Below are 15,317 nucleotides of genomic sequence, written 5' to 3'. Positions count from 1 at the left end.
TCCACAGAGCTTTATAATTTTCAGAGGCTTTTGCATTCACTTCATTCAATCTTCATCACCACTTCATAAGCACAACAGATCCTATAACCTCATCCTTGCAGGTGAAAAAGCCTAATAAGTTCATAGAGTGAATGAAGACCGGGAACATGACTCAATTGCAGGTGTCAATAATAAACAGCACAGGTAGAAGGAAGTTTTGCTGTCCCTTGAGGGTTGTCTTCTAGCAGTTTCCTATTGAGGGCAGAATGAGCATAATATACCTCTCAGTGCTGAAAACATTAGACGCAATACTTATCAAATGGATGTTTAACCGAGTTAGGATATACTATCAGACAGCACAAGCTCTCTTCCTAAAAGACCATAAAATTAACATAGCAGTTTTCATGAGAAAGAAATGTCAACTTCAACATTTCTCAATTATTATCCCCTAAAATATACTGAACTATAAAGGAATTATAATATTACAACCATCGTTAAACAATCAAGAATACATTATTCATTTCTAAAAGTGTTTTAAAATAAATTGTATCTCAAAAAATATTAAACCAACCCCAGGAAAAGTATATAAGCAGATATATATAAAAATATATAATATACATTCATATTTACATAATATATATAGAATTTATATACATATATATTAATAATATATTTAAAAATCTGTCAAATCTTGGGCGCCTGGGTGGCTCAGTTGGTTAAGCGACTGCCTTCGGCTCAGGTCATGATTCTGGAGTCCCGGGATCGAGTCCCGCATCGGGCTCCCTGCTCGGCAGGGAGTCTGCTTCTCCCTCTGACCCTCCTCCCTCTCATGCTCTCTGTATCTCATTCTCTCTGTCTCAAATAAATAAAATCTTTAAAAAATAAATAAATAAAAAATAAAAATAAAAATCTGTCAAATCTTAAAGAAAATATTATAAGTCTTAAAGAAAATATTATAGATTGCATCCAACACCATTACTGACAAATTTCAAAACAAAAGTGGAACCATTATAAATTCTAATTCCTATGTAGCCTAGAACCTATAAAGGCATCTATTAGAAATGTTTATGCTAATTAAACATGGTAGAAGGGAAAATTCCCCCACTCTCAGATAGCCATATCCTAAATCCCAAAGCCTGTGAATGTTACTTTATATGGCAAAAGTACTGTGGGCATGATTAAATTAAGAATCAAGATGGGAAGATTATCCTTGAATGATGTGGTTGGGCCTGATATAATTACAAGGATCCTTAAAGGTAAAGAGAAGTAGGAAACTCAGAGAGTGAGAGACTGGCCTGAAGATGCTATGCTGCTGGCTCTGAAGACAGAGGAAAGGCCCATGAACCAGGAAATGTGGGCAGCCTCTAGAAGTGGGAAAGGCAGGGAAATTTTTCTAGAATTTTCTAAAATTTTCAGAAGGGACACAACCCCCCCAACACCTTGATTTTAACTCAGAGAGATCCATTTCAGAGTTGACCCTCCAGAAGTGTAACACGGTAAGTCTGTATTGTCTTAAACCACTAAGTCTGTGGTAATTTTGTTACAGCAACCATGGGAAACTAATACAACAGGTTTAGCAAAGCACTATTTACCTGCCCATCTGCCAGGATACTATCCCAAAAGCTTATTACGCAGGTCCCTATCGTACATACACATTCAATTAAATAAACATTCAAGTGTACTATCTAGTTGGTCCTGTAAGTACACATAACTCCTTGCTAACATTCTTTTTGTCCCTGAAGAACGAACAGTGCTTCTGCTTTCTTTACACTTCAGTTCTGGAAGATGATTTGCTAAAGCTGGGAAGTGGCCACTCGTATAATGCTTTGTTGTCTACCAGGCTTACTGCATTACCTTGTTCTCTCCATAACCAACTAACTTAACCTCTAAGAGGTCGTGGTTCTGTTAATGTTGATGGAGATCTCCTCTAATTCATCCATACTCTCTTGCTTGGTCTACTTTATCATATGAAATGAACCGTTAGAAAAAAGCAGGGCTAACAGGCCTACATATAGGTATGACTTACAAATGTGTATGAAGCCTCAATACTTGAAGTGTGGTACGGGGAGCAGCAAGGCAGCAGCATCTGGGCACCTGTGAAAAGTTCATCAAGTCCCATTCCAGATCTCCTGAATCAGAAACTACATTTTAGCAAGATCCCTAAATGATTTGTATATACACTCAAGTCTGAGAAGCACAGCTATAAAGAGCCTTTGGCTAGGGGACCCACCATGCCCCCACTTAAAATATTTTAGGGGCAAAAATCCCAATCAGATTCATATTTTCAGTGAACGGGATCTTCTTAATTATTACCAAGATTTTATTCTCAAGCACAAAGTTTTCCTAAGGCATAGATGAAAAACATGTCCCCTGCCCACTATTCCCTAACAAGATTTATTGGAATGGTAGATGAAATATTGACGTAAACATATTCATTCATTTTACAAAGTTTTTTTTTTAAGGGCTAAGCACCCATTAAATGTCCATAATAGCCTTATGAGGTAGATATCCCCATAATACAGCTGAGGAAATATGTACCTACCCTCAGAGACATTAACTTGCCATAAAACACATAGAGAGGAGCCAGGATGCTAATCCAGACCGGTATAGCGTCCAAGCCCATACATGTAACTACTACTCTATACTGTCAGTCCTCATTATTGGTGGATTCCATACTTGCAAATTCTCCTACTCACTAAAACTTATTTGTAACCCCAAAATACTTGCTGCACTTTGCTCATCATTCAGAAATAAGTACATGTGCATGTGGCAAAAATCTGTAAACACTTCATTGTACACATTCCCAGCACAAAGTGACAATATGCCTTATTTCACCTCTTGTAGTTTAAACAAACATCCTTTTCAGAGTCTATGTAGTGCCATATTTTTTGCATTTTGTGCCTTCTGTTGATGATTTTGCACTTCAAAATGGCCCCCAAGCAAAATGCTGAAGTGCTGCCTAGTGGTCCTGAGCACAAGAAACTGTGCTAGGCCTTAGGGAGAAAATACATGTGTTTAGATAGGCTTCGTTAAAGCAGAGTTACAGTACCACTGGCTGTGAGCTCAATGTTAATCAATCAACAATATATATTAAATAAGGGAAACAGAAACACACATAAGACAAGGTTACATATTGATCAGTTCACAGAAATGTTGTGACCAGAGGCTCACAGGAACCAAGCCCTGTATTTTCTTTAGGGGCAAGGAGTCATTTCTTGCTAATATGGGGTTCTCAGTGACCCTGTAGAACAGAACCACCTCAACTGTTGTTGCATGTACATGTTACATGCACATGTCAACACATAACAACAGGAAAGCCACCAAATTAAAGAGTATTTTCAAAAAAAAGAGGATAATTTTCTCCAAACCCAGAAACAATAGTTGAAGGTTCCTGACAGGATAACCAGTGACGGTGTTATTTCATAGGCTAACAGACTAAACACACCGGAATAATACAAGGTACAAAGTTAGAAAATGAATATTACAACACCACGGACAAAATTCAAGTGGTGACTCCATGGGGCATGCAAGATGATTCAATGGGGTAAGGGAAGAGAGTATAACGTTTGTTCACATTTATTATTCTAATCTCATCTTCAAATTTCAATGTAACATAATAATAATAGTATGTATACACAATTTATAAATTCTTTTTAAGATTTTATTTATTTGAGGGGCGCCTGGGTGGCTCAGCCGTTAAGCGTCTGCCTTCAGCTCAGGTCATGATCCCAGGGTCCTGGGATCGAGCCCCGCATCAGGCTCCTGCTCGGCGGGAAGCCTGCTTCTCCCTCTCCCTCTGCCTGCCGCTCTGCCTACTTGTTCTCTCTCTCTGTCAAATAAATAAATAAAATCTTTAAAAAAAAAAACAACAGATTTTATTTGACAGAGAGATAGCGAGAGCAGGAACACAAGCAGAGGGAATGGGAGAGGGAGAAGCAGACTTCCTGCTGAGCAGGGAGCCCCATGTGGGCTCAATCCCAGGACCCTGGGATCATGACCTGAGTCGAAGGCAGATACTTAACGACTAAGTCACCCAGGCACCCTATAAATACTTTAAAAAAAATATTTATTTACGAGAGAGAGAGAGAGAGAGAAGAGGGGCAGAGGGAGAGAATCCCAACCGACTCCCTGCTGAGCTCAGAGCCTGATGTGGGGCTTGATCCCATGACTCTGAGATCATGACCTGAGCCGAAATCAGGAGTCAGACACTCAACTGACTTAACCACATTGAGGCAAACATATTTACATTTGGCGCCCCCACAATTTATAAATTCTATTGCCTGCTCCAATTCTGTTGATGGTGTACATGACCAAAAAGTGCTGGGAGATCAGCACTGTACAAGGATCAGAATTAGCACGTGAAAAGAAAACCAACTCCAGAAGCATATGTCCTGCAGTGAGGGGCAGGGCTGGAGGCTGAGGATTCAGATGCACAGGGAACACTGGGTGTTATATGCAACTGAAAGCGGGGCTCAAGAGCTGCTGTGCTCCCAACCAGTTAGGATGACCTCATATAGGACCTCCCTCCAGGCATCAATTCATGAGAAATTAATTAGCTGGTTGCAACATTCACTGCATGATCCTAGCTAGGAGCCCCTCCTGTTCCAGAAATTTGACAACTCTATGACTCAGAGAAAATAAGATATAACAGCTGGTAAATAAAACCATTGTTTTTTATTGTTGTCTGACACAGAAGGGCTGAGGCACGTCGCGAAAGAGTAGCAAGCTGTCCAGAGACCACTTCCCAGACTGAGAGGGTTCTAGGGGATCCCATGAGATATCCCAGACTGTTCGTGTTATATAGTTAAGGGGCATCATATACACATTTAACTGTAAGTGCTCAGACCAAAAAAAAAGGAGGAAAGGAAAAAATAACCATAGTCAGTGCTGGCAATCTGTGTTATTGCACTCAATGCGGTGTTCTGTTCCCCAGTGGAATAGTTTAAGTTCCCCAGTGTCTCTTACAGTGTGAGTGGCACAGTATGAGGCTAATGTTTGACACAACGTATTTTTTCATTTATATCACCAAATCCCAAACCAACTACTTCCTCTGATGTCCCAGGGAAGAAGCAGGGATATGTTTCCAACCTAAAGGAAAAATTAATGCATGGCTTACTGAAAAATGGAAATCAGTCTCCAAAGAGGAATACTTCCTAAGAGTCTTTCTAGGGCAATTTCTGACATATTCAATTTTCAAAGTATACACTGACTAGAGAACCAAATCTCCAAATAAAGACTCAACTATAGTTACTGTGGCTCAAGGCTTCACTACTAAACCTATCAGCAAGAGGTAGTATAAACTGAAATTTGGGAGCGCCTGGGTGACTCAGTCGGTTAAGCGCCTGGCTTCAGCTCAGGTCATGATCCCAGGGTCCTGGGACCGAGCCCCACACTGGGCTCCCTGCTCGACGGGAGGCCTGCTTCTCCCTCTCCCACTCCCCTGGTTGTGTTCCCTCTCTCGCTGTGTCTCTCTCTGTCAAATAAATAAATAAAATCTTTAAAAAAATATATATATATATAAACTGAAATTTGTTACCATATCCTTTTAAGGTACTTTAGGTTGATTCAAGTTTTCTCATATCAACTGGGTCATTTAACATATACAGAAGCCAAGCAAAGACAGAGAACAAGCACTGTGGTTTCCACTTTAGAGGTCAAGTGTAATAATGTAAAGAGTAAGAGCTTCTGAGGCAGGCAATTTGGGTTCAAATTCCAGTCATACTGTTCAATTTTTAAGAATCTTAGTTTCCTATGAGTAAAACGTGGACAATGCACACACACCTCACAGAGTTTGAGAATGAGTCAAGTATACAAGTCACATATATATATAGTACTCGATGCTTGTTTCCACAGGAAGTAGGGCTATATGTTCCACACACCTGATGTGACTTATAAGGTCCAAAGTAGAACAAACATCTCCCAATTCCCACCTCCATGCTCAGAGATTCAAGAAGGATATGATTTAGTATCTCTTTAAAGGTGTTTTTTAAAAAAGATTAATCCTTGACATACTCTGCTAAAAGTTTTTTGTTCAAGTAAATTTGTGAAATGTCACTCTCTTGAAGACTCATTAAGCATATGTGTGCATGTATGTGTATGATATAAAGGCTCTGAGAAGTTGTGCAATAAAGAAACCAGTTGAATATGTATATCCTAACATCTCCCAAAAGTGCACTTAATAATGGAATCCTTTTTTGCAAAATTACTATATATATCCACATAGACTTAACGTTCTTCTGAATATACTTGTGGAAACATCAGTTTTGAAAAACTAATCTGTAACAAATTAATAATAGCTTATTAGATTATAACAGATTAATAATTAATGTGAATAAAATAAAAATAGATTACAGGACAAAGCACAAGAAACCATCCTTTAAACAAAACCCCTGAAATGAACACTGGGTGTTATATGCAACTGATGAATCACTAAACTCTACCCTGAAACTAGTAATACCCTAACTTGAATTTAAATTAAAAAAAATAAATTTTAAAAAATAAACAAAACCGAATCTTGAGGAGCAAGATGGCGGAGGAGTAGGAGACCTAAATTTCGTCTGGTCCCAGGAATTCAGCTAGATAGGGATCAAACCATTCTAAACACCTACAAACTCAACAGGAGATTGAAGAAAAGAATAGTAGCAACTCTCTGAACAGAAAAGCGACCACTGTCTGGAAGGTAGGACATGCGGAGAAGTGAATCCGAGGCGATATTCGGAGGATAGACGGCGGGGGGAGGGGGCCTCTGTCAGCTGCTTCTGGCAAGTGATAGAGCCATGGAGCACAAAATTGGAAAGTTTAGAAGTCTGCTCCGCTGAGGGACGTCGCTCCAGTGGCTAAGCGGGGGGTGGAACCATCATGGGACAATGTGGTCTCAGGACCCTCGGGATCACAGAAAGACCGGGGGTGCCTCAGTGTGGAAGAGCTCCCACGTATCAGAGCGGGGAAGCCGGCTGCAGAGACTGAGCCGAGGTGCGGGCTCTCAGCTCGGGGTTGCCATAAACCGTGATCGGCGGCACAGTCCGGCCACTGTTTCTCCAGGAGGGACCCAACAAGTGGCAGATCCGGGGAGACTCCCTTTCCTCCTCCGGGAGGAGTGGCGCGGGAGCGCACCGCAGGGATCTGCTGGGTTTGGAGACTCCACACGGGGTCGTGTGCCAGAGATAGAAATGCTTGGTCACAGGCCGGGTGAGCACAGAGTGTGGCCGGAGACCGGGGAGACGGGAGTGACTGACTGCTTTTCTCTGGAGGCACACTGAGGAGTCGGGCCCCGAGTTCTAGGCTCCTCCGGGGCGGAGATTGGGAAGCCGCCATTTTCACTCTCGTCCTCCAAAGCTCTACGGACAGCTTGCAGGGAACAAAAGCTCAGGAGAGCAAACCAAGCAGATTACTTAGCCCAGACCGGGCAAGGGCGGGGCAATTCCGCCTCCGGCAAAGACATTTGGGAACCACAGCAACAGGCCCCTCCCCCAGAAGATCAGCAAGAACAGCGAGCCAAGACCAAGTTTACGGATCAATGAGAACGGCAGAACTCCAGTGCTAGGGGAATACTGCACATAGAATTCATGGTTTTTTCCCCCTGATTCTTTAGTCTTTCAAAGTTAATTTTTTTAATTATCTTTATTTTTTCTTTTTCTATTTTTTTTTGAATTTTTCTTTTTCCCGTTTTCAACCAACATCTTATCAATCCCTTTTTTAAAAATCTTTTTTGTTTTTCATTTTTAGAGTCATATTCTAACCCTTCATAGTACTTGACCTTTATTTTTGGTATGTATATATAAGTTGTTCTGTCTTTAAAATTTTGGGATACAGTTGCTTCTAACAGACCAAAATATACCCTAAGTCTCTAGTGTATGGCTTTGTTCTAGTCTCCTGCCTGATCACATTCTCTCCTTTTTCTTTTTTTTTAATTTCTCTTCTTTCTTTCTTCAACCAACCTCTTATATTATCAATTCCTTTTATAAGCTCTTATAATTTTCATCTTTACAATCATATTTCATCCCTTCATCGTATTTACCCTTATTTTTGAACATATATGTTTTTTTTTCTTTAAAATTTTGGGAGGCAGTTTCTTCTAACAGACCAAAATAAGCCCAAAATTTAATGTGTGGCACTGATCTATTCACCAGCCTGATCATATTTGATCATATTTTTTTTATCTTTTTCTTTTTTTTTTCTTTTTTCTTTCTTTCCCTTTCTTTCCCCCCGGTTTCAGGTCTCTTCTGATTTGTTTAGTGTATATTTTTCTGGGGTTATTGTTACCCTGTTAGCATTTTGTTCTCTCATTCATTTATTCTCCTCTGGGCAAAATGACAATACGGAAAAAATCACCTCAAAAAAAAAGAACAAGAGGCAGTACCGACTGCCAGGGACTTAATCAATACGGACATTAGTAAGATGTACAAACTAGAGTTTAGAATGACAATCATAAAGATACTAGCTGGGCTTGAAAAAAGCATGAAAGATACTAGAGAAACCCTTTCTGGAGAAATAAAAGAACTAAAATCTAACCAAGTCGAAATCAAAAAAGCTATTAATGAGGTGCACTCAAAAATGGAGGCTCTAACTGCTAGGATAAATGTGGCAGAAGAGAGAATTTGTGATATAGAAGACCAAACGATGGAGAATAAAGAAGCTGAAAAAAAGAGATAAACAACTACTGGATCACGAGGGCAGAATTTTGAGAGATAAGTGATACCATAAGATGAAACAATATTAGAATAATTGGGATCCCAGAAGAAGAAAGAGAGGGGCAGAAGGTATATTGGAACAAATTATAGCAGAGAACTTCCCTAATTTGGGAAAGGAAACAGGCATCAAAATCCAGGAGGCACAGAGAACCCCCCTCAAAATCAATAAAAATAGGTCAACACCCCGACATCTAATAGTAAAACCCACGAGTCTCAGAGACAAAGAGAAAATCCTGAAAGCAGCTCGGGACAAGAGATCTGTAACCTACAACGGTAGAAACATTAGACTAGAAACAGACCTATCCACAGAGACCTGGCCGGCCAGAAAGGACTGGCATGATATAGTCAGAGCACTAAATGAGAAAAATATGCAACCAAGAATACTATATCCAGCTAGGCTGTCACTGAAAATAGGAGAGATAAAAAGCTTCCAGGACAAACAAAAACTAAAGGACTTTGCAGACAAAAAACCAGGCCTACAAGAAATATTGAAAGGGGTCCTCTAAGCAAAGAGAGAGCCTAAAAGCAACACAGACCAGAAAGGAACACAGACAATATACAATAACAGTGATCTTACAGGCAATACAATGGCACTAAATTCATATCTTTCAATAGTTATCCTGAATGTAAATGGGCTAAATGCCCCAATCAAAAGACACAGGGTATCAGACTGGATAAAAAAAACAAGACCCATTGATATGCTGCCTGCAAGAGACTCATTTTAGACCCAAAGACACCCCCAGATTGAAGTGAAGGGGTGGAAAACCATTTACCATGCTAATGGACACCAAAAAAAAAGCTGGGGTGGCAATCTTTATATCAGACAAATTAGATTTTAAACGAAAGATTGTAATAAGAGATGAGGAAGGACACTATATCCTACTTAAAGGGTCTATCCAACAAGAAGATCTAACAATTGTAAATATCTATGCCCCTAACGTGGGAGCAGCCAACTATATAAGCCAATTAATAACAAAAAGAAACACATCGACAACAATACAATAATAGTAGGGGACTTTAACACCCCCCTCACTGAAATGGACAGATCATCTAAGCAAAAGATCAGCAAGGAAATAAAGACTTTAAATGACACATTGGACCAAACAGACTTCACAGATATGTTCAGAACATTCCATCCCAAAGCAACAGAATACACATTCTTCTCTAGTGCCCATAGAACATTCTCCAGAATAGATCACATCCTAGGTCACAAATCAGGTCTCAACCGGTACCAAAAGACTGGGATCATTCCCTGCATATTTTCAGACCACAATGCTTTGAAACTAGAACTCAATCACAAGAAGAAAGTCAGAAAGAACTCAAATACATAGAGGCTAAAGAGCATCCTACTAAAGAATGAATGGGTCAACCAGGAAATTAAAGAAGAATTAAAAAAATTCATGGAAACAAATGAAAATGAAAACACAACTGTTCAAAATCTTTGGGATGCAGCAAAGGCGGTCCTAAGAGGAAAGTATATAGCAATACAAGCCTTTCTCAAGAAACAAGAAAGGTCTCAAACACACAACCTAACCCTACACCTAAAGGAGCTAGAGAACGAACAACAAATAAAGCCTAACCCCAGCAGGAGAAGAGAAATAATAAAGATCAAAGCAGAAATCAATGAAATAGAAACCAAAAGAACAGCAGAACAGATCAATGAAACGAGGAGCTGGTTCTTTGAAAGAATTAACAAGACTGATAAACCCCCGGCCAGACATCAAAAAGAAAAGAGAAATGACCCAAATAAATAAAATCATGAATGAAAGAGGAGAGATCACAACCAACAGCAAAGAAATACAAACTATTATAAGAACATATGAGCAACAATATGCCAGCAAATTAGATAATCCGGAAGAAATGGATGCATTCCTAGAGATGTATCAACCACCAAAACTGAACCAGGAAGCAAGAGAAAACCTGAACAGACCTATAACCACTAAGGAAATTGAAGCAGTAATCTAAAATCTCCCAACAAACAAGAGCCCAGGGCCAGATGGCTTCCCAGGGGAATTCTACCAAACATTTAAAGAAGAATTAATCCCTATTCTTCTGAAACTGTTCCAAAAAATAGAAATGGAAGGAAAACTTCCGAACTCATTTTATGAGGCCACCATTACCTTGATTCCAAAATCAGACAAAGACCCCATCAAAAAGGAGAATTACAGACCAATATCCCTGATGAACATGGATGCAAAAATTCTCACCAAAATACTAGCCAACAGGATCCAACAGTACATTAAAAGGATTATTCACCACCACCAAGTGGGATTTATTCCTGAGCTGCAAGATTGGTTCAACATCTGCAAATCAATCAATGTGATACGTTAATAAAAGAAAGAAGAACCATATGATCCTCTCAATAGATGCAGAAAAAGCATTTGACAAAGTACAGCATCCTTTCTTGATTAAAACTCTTCAGAGTGTAGTAGGATAGAGGGGACATACCTCAATATCATAAAAGCCATCTATGAAAAACCCACAGCTGATATCACTCTCAATGGGGAAAAACTGAGAGCTTTCCCCCTAAGGTCAGGAACATAGCAGGGTTGTCCACTATCATCACTACTATTCAACATAGTACTAGAAGTCCTAGCCACAGCAATCAGACAACAAAAAGAAATGAAAGGCATCTGAATCGGCAAAGAAGAAGTCAAACTCTTACTCTTTGCAGATGATATGATACTTTATGTGGAAAACCCAAAAGACTCCACCCCAAAACTGCTAGAACTCATACAGGAATTCAGTAAAGTGGCAGGATATAAAATCAATGCACAGAAATGAGTGGCATTTCTATACACCACCAACAAGACAGAAGAAAGAAAATTAAGGAGTCGATCCCATTTACAGTTGCACCAAAACCATAAGATACTTAGGAATCAATCTAACCAGAGGCAAAGAATCTGTACTCAGAAAACTGTAAAATACTCATGAAAGAAATTGAGGAACACACAAAGAAATGGAAAAACGTTCCATGCTCATCAGCAATCTACACATTTAATGCAATCCCTATCAAAATACCATCAACTTTTTTCAAAGAAATGGAACAAATAATCCTAAAATTTGTATGGAACCAGAAAAGACCTTGAATAACAGGGGAATGTTGAAAAAGCAAAGCAAAGCTGGTGACATCACAATTCCGGACTTCAAGCTCTAATACAAAGCCATAATCATCAAGACAGTATGGTACTGACACAAAAACAGACACATAGATCAATGGAACAGAATAGAGAACCCAGAAATGGACCCTCAACTCTATGGTCAACTAATCTTCAACAAAGCAGGAAAGAATGTCCAATGGAAAAAAGACAGTCTCTTCAACAAATGGAAAATTTGGAAAATTGGGACAGCCACATGCAGAAGAATGAAACGACCATTTTCTTACACCACACACAAAGACAGACTCAAAACGGATGAAAGCCCTATATATGAGACAGGAGTCCATCAAAATCCTAGAGGAGAACACAGGCAGCAACCTCTTCGAACTCAGCCACAGCAACTTCTTCCTAGAAACATGGCTGAAGGCAAGGGAAGAGCAAAAATGAACTATTGGGACTTCATCAAGATAAAAAGCTTTTGCACAGCAAAGGAAACAGTCAACAAAACCAAAAGACAACTGACAGAATGGGAGAAGATATTTGCAAATGACTATCAGATAAAGGGCTAGTATCCAAAATCTATAAAGAACTTATTAAACTCAACACCCAAAGAACAAAGAATCCAATCAAGAAATGGGCAGAAGACATGAACAGACATTTTTCCAAAGACATCCAAATGGCCAACAGACACATGAAAAAGTGCTCAACATTGCTCGTCATCAGGAAAATCCAAATCAAAACCTCAATGAGATACCACCTCACACCAGTAAGAATGGCTAAAATTAACAAGTCAGGAAATGACAGATGTTGGCGGGGATACGGAGAAAGGGGAACCCGCCTACACTATTGGTGGGAATGCAAGTTGGTGCAGCCACTCTGGAAAACAGTATGGAGGTTCCTCAAAAAGTTGAAAATAGTTATCGTACGACCCAGGAATTGCACTACTGGGTATTTACCCCAAAGATACAAATGTAGGATCCGAAGGGGTACATGCACCCCAGTTTATAGCAGCAATGTCCACAATAGCCAAACTATGGAAAGAGCCAAGATGTCCATCAACAGATGAATGGATAAAGAAGATGTGGTATATATATACAATGGAATATTATGCAGCCATCAAAAAAAAAAATAAAATCTTGCCATTTGCAATGATGTGGATGGAACTAGAGGGTATTATGCTAAGCAAAATAAGTCAATCAGAGAAAGACATGTATCATATGATCTCACTGATATGAGGAATTCTTAATCTCAGGAAACAAACTGAGGGTTGCTGGAGTGGTGGGGGGTGGGAGGGATGGGGTGGCTGGGTGATAGACACTGGGGAGGGTTATGTGCTATGGTGAGCGATGTGAACTGTGTAGGACTGTTGAATCACAGACCTGTACCTCTGAAACAAATAATACATTACATGTTAAAAAAAAAAAAAAAGATAGTAGGAAGGGAAAAATGAAGGCGGTGAAATCAGAGGGGGAGACGAACCATGAGAGACTATGGACTCTGAGAAACAAACTGAGGGTTCTAAAGGGGAGGGGTTGGGGGGATGGGTGAGCCTGGTGAGGGGTATTAAAGAGGGCACGTACTGAATGGAGCACTGGGTGTTATACACAAACAATGAATCATGGAACACTACATCAAAAACTAAGGATGTAATGTATGGTGATTAACATAATTAAATTTGAAAAATAAATGGGGGCGCCTGGGTGGCTCAGTCATTAAGCGTCTGCCTTCGGCTCAGGTCATGATCCCAGGGTCCTGGGATCGAGCCCCGCATCGGGCTCCCTGCTCCGCGGGAAGCGTGCTTCTCCTTCTCCCACTCCCCCTGCTTGTGTTCCCTCTCTCGCTCTCTCTCTCTCTGTCAAATAAATAAATAAAATCTTTAAAAAAAAAAAAGAAAAAGAAAAAGAAATGAACAAAACCCCCCAAAATCATTTTTTGCAGGCTGCCTTGACTTTACCTATAGATCAGTGTCAAACTCAAAAAAAAAAATCTATTTAGGCCATGAAGACATTTTAACTCTCAGAAAGATGTCAGGATAAATCTACCATAACGAAGATTTCAAGAAGTGGCTAATGTCATCTGGCAAAAGAAAGGATTGGCTGGGGAGTGGAGAGGTGGGAGAGGGACCTATGTTTTGTTACAAAACTGATTTGCATGAGGTATCCTAGTCCCTAATCAACTTTCCAAAATGGTACATGATCTTATGCCGCATCACTACCTCTCCTGTCATTATTCCTGGTGGAGTAAATAAGCTGTGAACTATAACCCACAAAGATGAGGAATCCTTTTCTCTCTGAAAACTCTGAGAAAGCGGTTATTCTGTCAGTCATTAAGAAAAAATAAGTCAACTCCATTACCAGCATTTGGTCAATCCTGACTATTTCTGCAGAGGCCTCTGGTGTGATTAAAAACAGAAAAAAATGTCAAACTAGATTTCTTAAGAACTTGTGCTAAGATGGTACTGTGATTCTTTTAAAAAATTTGTAAGTGGTTGTTATATTGGAGTCCTAAAAGTGTACACTGATTTTACATTATAAGCCACATCAAAAAAATCATTCTTCACAGGCAATTTTTAAAATAAAACTAAAAAAAATTTTAAACTCAGACTGCTCAATTTGTTGGAAGATGGGTTTTCCCTACATTGTAAACAATATCTATTATTTGCAATATCTATTGTTTGCAAACAATATCTATTGTTTGCAAACCCTCCTAGTTAATGCTTTCATCTTAAAACTCTGTAAGTCGAGTAAAGCGTAGACTAGGCCCGAGGAATTCTTTTTAAAGTTATATTAATATTTAATATCTACTGATAGAATACAGGTATTTTTTTAAAAGCCCTGCTATAATGCAGAGCTATAAGTTTACGAATTAGGTGTAGACAATTGTTTGGTTAATAGTGACAGAGGCTAGGATAGAGGCTATGGGTAAGAGGTTCAAGTTTCCATGGTTTTCAGAGGAAAATGAACGGAATCTAGACATGTTTGTTCTATAGCTTAATAAATCAGCACAGCGTTCCGCAGTGTCTAGCCCAATAACATGAAGAGTGCAGTTCGGCACACTAATAGCAGGAGTGGAAGGGGGCGAAAAGTAACCACCACGGCCCAAGATACCAGGGCTAACTGAAAAGTCATCTTGACACTTCAGTCTACGTTTTGCGGGACTAGAAGCCTCCAGGACCACTCCATCGCGGCTGCCGCCTAGATGGGCCCAACCCAGAGCCAAACAGGCGCTCACCTGCGGGGCGACGGGGCGCATACCTGGCCGGCGGGGGGCGCCCATGTCCCCTCTCCCCACCCGGGCGGATCTGCCCTCCTCCGCCCTTTTTCGCCACCATCTCCACCCCTTTCCCATCCATCTGCATTGAACCAAGGGCAGGGACTGGGGAGGACGAACAGAGTACGGTGAGGAAAACCATTCCCGCAACCCGCCGCACTACTTCCCCCCACCCCACAGCGGGTGCAAAGCCACACCGCCTCTCCTACGCCTCATGTCTCTGGTACAAGGTATGCAACACTTAAAAAAATGTTTTTAATTGCTTTTAAGCACAAGTCAC

At 40.1% G+C, this 15,317-nt stretch overlaps 1 protein-coding gene across 3 annotated transcripts in view; it reads right to left on the bottom strand.

The window, feature by feature from the left end:
- ENOPH1 (enolase-phosphatase 1) overlaps nt 1-15,317 on the bottom strand; it is a 40,035-nt gene that overhangs the window by 23,900 nt on the left and 818 nt on the right. For 2 of the 3 annotated variants that reach the window (XM_045880900.3, XM_054508873.2), the window contains exon 2: nt 2,006-2,073. The exons of the other annotated variant lie outside the window; for it this stretch is intronic. In XM_045880900.3, coding sequence (XP_045736856.2) covers nt 2,006-2,073 — 68 coding nt within the window. The remainder of the gene's footprint in view (nt 1-2,005; nt 2,074-15,317) is intronic. 3 annotated transcript variants of the gene reach the window in all.

Source organism: Mirounga angustirostris, unplaced genomic scaffold (assembly GCF_029215605.1).
Source record: "Mirounga angustirostris isolate CCGP_5_RB_7025 unplaced genomic scaffold, mMirAng1.0.hap1 SCAF_2, whole genome shotgun sequence".
Classification (NCBI taxonomy): Eukaryota; Metazoa; Chordata; class Mammalia; order Carnivora; family Phocidae; genus Mirounga; species Mirounga angustirostris.
This window is presented reverse-complemented; position numbering and strand designations above follow the sequence as displayed.